General features: G+C 46.9%; 1 protein-coding gene across 4 annotated transcripts in view; it reads left to right on the top strand.

The window, feature by feature from the left end:
- The first annotated feature begins 357 nt into the window (after positions 1–357).
- Positions 358–5,914, top strand: part of PCCA (propionyl CoA carboxylase, alpha polypeptide) — a 461,774-nt gene continuing 456,217 nt past the window's right edge. For all 4 annotated transcript variants that reach the window (XM_011993783.1, XM_011993782.1, XM_011993781.1 and 1 more), the window contains exon 1: positions 358–569. In XM_011993783.1, coding sequence (XP_011849173.1) covers positions 465–569 — 105 coding nt within the window. In that variant the 5' untranslated portion in view covers positions 358–464. The remainder of the gene's footprint in view (positions 570–5,914) is intronic.

Below are 5,914 nucleotides of genomic sequence, written 5' to 3'. Positions count from 1 at the left end.
CTTTCAAACAGGCAGGAATGTAGTTTGGGCATTTGTCTGGAACTTCGGATTCTCGGGACCCCAGGATGGCCAAGGCGCGGAGGTGACTCACTGACATTAACCGGCCTGGATGCACGTGGGTTGCTGAGCGGATGCTGGGAAGGTACGGGGTTTGCCCGCTGCAGGTCGCCGGAACTCACGCGTGTCCCTGCCTCTCTCACTCCTGGGGTCGGCTCTGGCCAGTGGCCCCCAGCTCAGCTAGGGACCTGACGCGCCGCCAGCCCACTAGCCTTCCGGGTCCTAGCGCGTCTCCAGGCTGCCGGATCCGGCGGATCTGGCCGACCACTCACGCTCCCTTTCCCGCAAGTTAGGGGGTGGGGCATCGGATTTATGGCTCGTGATTTGTCAAAGGCCGGGCGCTCCCCTTCTCCGCCCCTCTCCGGCTGGGTGAGAGGTCAACGGAGGGGCGGTCTGCGGGGACAACAATGGCGGGGCTGTGGGTCGGGACAGCAGCGCTGGTCGCTGCCGGACGGCGTGGGCGGTGGCCGCCGCAGCAGCTGATGTTGAGCGCGGCACTGCGGACCCTGAAGGTGAGGAGCGACGGGGCCCTCGCGGGTCCGGGCTTCACCGGGCTTCCAGCCGTGCCGCCTCTGGGTGGGTGGCGCCGGGAGAGCGCTGGGTGGGTCCGGCTGCCCCGCGCCCCGGTTCCGTCTCAGCTACACCCCTCTCTCTCCTCCCACCCGCAGTTCGCGTGGCAGCGGGCTCAGGAGGCATCCCTCGTTGCAGCTGTTCCTCTCGGGGATCCTGCGGAGCAGAGAGGCCTAGGGCGGAGGCAGTTGGGCGCCCGCACGCCCTCCGAGGCGGCTGATGGCTTTGGGCAGGCATATTCCTGCCTGCCCGAGGTCCGCTTCCAGGGCTCCGCGGCAGTGGCTTTGTCTTAAGCTTTCCAGGGTGTGTTTTTAGGTGTCGTTATAGTTTCCGTGTTCTCTGACCTCTTTCCAGCATTTTTGAAGGGACACTGTGAACTGTTGTTCAGGTAGAGTTAAGGTTGTGAGTTGATCTTATCTTTTGAAGTACTACACCATATCAGGACTGCTAATAGATTTTACGTTGCATTTGAAAGCCTGTTTTAATTGTATGACACCCCAGTCTACTGTGTACCAAATGCATCTCGTGAACTTTCCTTTTCAATGTAGTGGTGAGCCTTATTTTGGCACTGTTCTAAACACATTTCATGACTGTTCTGTATACCTAGGCTGTCATGATGGCAGATTGACTCACAGGTTGGAGTGCTTGTGTGTGCTTCTGAACTCTTTCTCCCATCAACATCGAGTCTGTCGTTAATTCTGGGGCACAGACCACTTAACCTACTTTATAAGGTTTGTTGAGGCACTTGAACACATTCTTTACAACGAAGGTCCCCTGAAAACCATCTGTCAGCTGGTTCAGTGTGCTTGTTAAACTTCCTTTTAAAAAATAATTATTAAAACATTGCCACATAACTTGATTTATAGTCATTGAAGTTTAGACTTTGAAGACACTTTAGAGACGAACCTGCCCCATCCTACTCTTTAAAGAGGAGGGAACCGAGCCCTGGGTGGGCAGTATGAGAGCCAGAGCTTATCGACATGGAAGTGAGTGGCGCCTATGTTTGTTTTGTATTCAGCGCGCGGACTTTCACTGATCTTTGTGTTCCCATACAGTTTAGTGTTCTTTAATCTTTATCATTCTGTTCATCTTTGTTGGCCACTTCAGTTGCGGCCGTAAGACTTATGTATTTACATAGGAGGCAGCTTACTTAGTATGGTAGAAAGTGTGGGCTTTGGAGTCAGGTACATGAGGCTTTGTATACTGGACAGGTCTCTTGGGTGTCAGCTTTGTCCTTGTAGCTATTTTTTTCAACAAATGTTTACTGAATATCTCCTGTCTTCCACTTCTGGGGAATGAATATGGTTTCTGCTTTCTTAGAAATTTTACTCTAGTAGGGAGAGTGTAATAAGTGTAAAATGGTATTAGGGGAGATGCCCTGGTGCTGTAAGAAAATAAAATAGAGGGATTTGACCAAGCCAAGATTTTGAGTTCTGTGTCCTGGATACTGTTCTGTTGCTTTGCTTAAACTAATTTATTCAATCTCACAACAGTCATATGTCCCCCATTTACAGAAGATGAAAGTGAGGCACTAAGTGTTAATGTGACTCGCTCGAAGCTATAGTGCCAATAAGTGGCAAACAGGATTTAGAAGTCCGGAACCTGTGCTCTTAATCATACTATACTACCTACAGTAAGGGAGTGTTTTCCTTTGGAATTGAAAATTGAGACAAGTTTTGAAGGATGAAGTGACCTTCTCTAACAAACGGAGGAGATGAATGTGAGAGAACAGTGTGTGCAAAGGTCCTGCGGCCAGAGGGAATGACAGGTTAGAAGAACTGAAAAAAGCCTACAGAGACTCTGATGCAGAGAGTAGATGGTGCTGGAGAAGTTGGCAGGAGTCAGACCATGCTGGCTCTTATAGATCATATTGTGAGGTTTGCTGTTTGTCTTAGAGCAGTGGGAAGACATTGATGTTGGAGGTGGGAGGGATGACACTGACATTTTAGATTGGAGAGGCTGAGAGGAAGGCTGTTACTGTACTTACTGTTGTACACTTGTTATACACTCACTGTGTAATACATAAGCTTTGATGTTTCTTACCTGGTTTTTTCCTTTTAATGTGTTGGCAGAGACTGCATCTTGTCTATTTCTGTGTTCTTAGTACAATGTTTGACACAATAGGTGCTGAATGTGTAACAATAGAGTAGCATTATGTTTGTGCCGGTAAAGAATCCCTCCTTGGGGTGGGAAGCATCTCTGAAGTTCACTATCACTCTAGGTGAACTTGAGCTGCTGCTTAGCTTCTCTCCGTGCTTCTCTTCTATGAACTTGAAATATGCTCTACTGAGTCTGTTTGAAGCTGAATCTTTTGAAGATTTTAACCCCTCCCATCCCTCCCTCCACCTCTGCAAACCTTTTGGTTGGTTGGAAAGCAGCCAGCTAACTCTAGGTTCTAGTCTAGAGAATTCTGACCATTCTTTTAGCCAGTCAACAGAGTTTATTTATTTTTAGGGTATATATGGAGTTCACCTTTTAGTCTTATTTGTTTTGTGTATCAGCTTTTTAAACACATTCTATTTTAATGCCTAGTTTTTTCTTCTGCGTAAATGTTTTCAGTGGCTCTAGGATGTTGGTTTTACGGTAATTGCTATAGTTTTTATTGAACTCTTATATGCCTTGCGTGATTTTCCTTTGCTTTTCTTTTTTTCTGAGATGGAGTCTCGCTCTGTTGCCAGGCTGGAGTGCAGTGGCGCGATCTCGGCTCACTGCAACCTCCACCTCCTGGGTTCGAGTGATTCCCTTGCCTCAGCCTCCCAAGTAGCTGGGACTACAGGTGTGCGCCACCACCCCTGGCTAAAATTTTTGTATTTTAGTAGAGAGGGGGTTTCACCATGTTGGCCACCTCAATCTTTTGACCTCATGATCCGCCTGCTTTGGCCTCCCAAAGTGCTGGGAATTACAGGCATGAGCCACCAAGCCCGACTCTGTGATTTGTTCATATAATATCTTTTATCCTTGTAACAACTAGGTCAAAAATCCCAATTTTATAGTAGAGGAAACACAGCTCAGGGCGGTTAAGTCATTGCTTAAAAGCACAATTGGCTGAAGTAGAATTTGAACCTTAGATAATATGATTCCAAAGGCTTTCTTTTCTTTCTTCCTTTTTTTTTTTTTCAGATGGGGTCTGGCTCTGTTGACCAGGCTGGAGTGCAGTGGCATGATCTTGGCCTAGTGCAGCCTCTGCCTCCTGGGCTCAAGCCATCCTCCCATCTCAGCCTCCCAAGTAGGTGGGACCACAGGCACCTACGACCACACCTGGCTATTTTTTAATTTTAATTTTAATTTTTTGTAGAGATGGGGTTTTGCTGTGTTGCCCAGGCTGGTCTCAAACTCCTGAACTCAAGCAATCCACCCACATCGGCTTGCTTTTCTAGTTACAAATTGTCTCATTTGAATCATGGTCTCATTGTGTGATACATTCATGAAATTTGAATGTTTAAGCCCTATGTTACTTGAAATCCATTATTTTCTTTTGTAATCAGTAAATATGGAAAAGAATGTTTAGGCTTATCTGAATGTTTTAGAATTGCCTGGAGGTTAATCTTTCCAACATGCTGATAAATTTCTAACAAATCATTTGGGAAAACAAGTTTCTGAGATTATTACAGAGACTAGTTTCTGGTGTAAAAAAGTGTTTATAGACATGTATGTATTTATATATCTACCATTTGGATTTTATTCTGTTCCTGAGAGGTTCAGAACAGAGGTAAAAACTGCTCTAGTCCTTTCCTAAATAAGAGGAAAAGATGGTGACATTTTTGATGAAGAGTGAGGGAAAAGGATTTGTTTAAATGATTCCAAACTTTAAAAAATGTAGGTGGGAGAACCAGGATGAAAAAGGAATTTGGGAAGAAACATCTTTTCGGTGGGGCTGGAAACATAGTGTTTCATTGTAGATATCTGGAGTTAGATGCCCACAGGAGCCATGCTGAGGTGCTGGGAAGACAGAGGGTATCAGTGGCTGACTTTACAGCCAGGGATACGAGGCTAAAGTTAGAGTTAGAATCTGTGAACCCTGAAGGATGTAGTGAGGCAGTTAATATTTAATTGAATAAATGCTTCGTCTTACAACCCTAAATTAGGATTTGGAAGAAGGAAGAAGAGACTAGAGGAGTTAGAGGTATGGTTTGAGAGGAGCCAATGTAGTGTAGTGTTACCAAACCTAGGAAAGAAATTTCAAGAAGTAGTTAGCATTCATTCATTCACTTGTCTAGAGGTCTAGCTCTTTACTCAAAAAGTGTTTGTGGAGCATTTTCTAAGTTCCAGGTACTATGGCATGTACAGAGGAGAGAAAAAAATTAAAACATAGTCCCTAACTGCGTTCCAGGTGCAGAGAGGCTAAGGAATAAAAGATTGATGAGACCAGGTGTGGTAGCTCCACGCCTGCAATCTCAACCCTTTGGGAAGCCGAAGTGGGAGGATTACTTGAGCTCAGGAGTTTGAGACCAGCCTAGTCATCATAGTGATACCCACCCCCCCATCTCTACAAAATGAAATAAAATAAAAATTAGCTGGCCGTGGTGGCACGTGCCTGTAGTTCTAGGTACTTTGGAGGCTGAGGAGAGAGGATCACTTGAGCCCAGGAGGTCAAGGCTGCAGTGAGCTGTGATCACACCAAGATACTACAGCCTGGGTGACATAGCAAGACCCTGTCTCCCCCCCCCCCAAAAAAAAAAAAAAAGGGCATGGTGGCTCATGCCTGTAATCCCAGCACTTTGGGAGGCCGAGGTGGGCGGATCACCTGAAGTCGGGAGTTTGAGGCCAGCCTGACCAACATGGAGAAATCCCGTCTCTACTAAAAATACAAAATTAGCTGGGCATAGTGGTGCATGCCTGTAATCCCAGCTACTTGGGAGGCTGAGGCAGGAGAATCGCTTGAACCCGGGATGTGGTGGTTGCAGTGAACCGAGATTGCACCACTACACTGCAACCTGGGCAACAAGAGCAAAGCTCTGTCTCAAAAAGAAAAAAAAGAGAGAAGAAAAGAAAAAAAGGGGGCCGGGTGTCGTGGCTGTTGCCTGTAATCCCAGCACTTTGGGAGGCCGAGGTGGGCGGATCACGAGGTCAGGAGATCGAGACCATCCTGGCTAACACGGTGAAACCCTGGCTCTACTAAAAATAGAAAAAAACTTAACCAGGCGTGGTGGCGGGCGCCTGTAGTTCCAGCTACTCAGGAGGCTGAGGCAGAAGAATGACGTGAACCCGGGAGGCGGAGGTTGCAGTGAGCTGAGATCGTGCCACTGCACTCCAGCCTGGGTGACAGCGAGTCTCCGTCTCAAAAAAA

Source organism: Mandrillus leucophaeus, unplaced genomic scaffold, assembly GCF_000951045.1.
Source record: "Mandrillus leucophaeus isolate KB7577 unplaced genomic scaffold, Mleu.le_1.0 Scaffold434, whole genome shotgun sequence".
Classification (NCBI taxonomy): domain Eukaryota; kingdom Metazoa; phylum Chordata; class Mammalia; order Primates; family Cercopithecidae; genus Mandrillus; species Mandrillus leucophaeus.
Note: the sequence above shows the minus strand (reverse complement) of the source record. Positions and strands in the feature narration are given on the sequence as shown.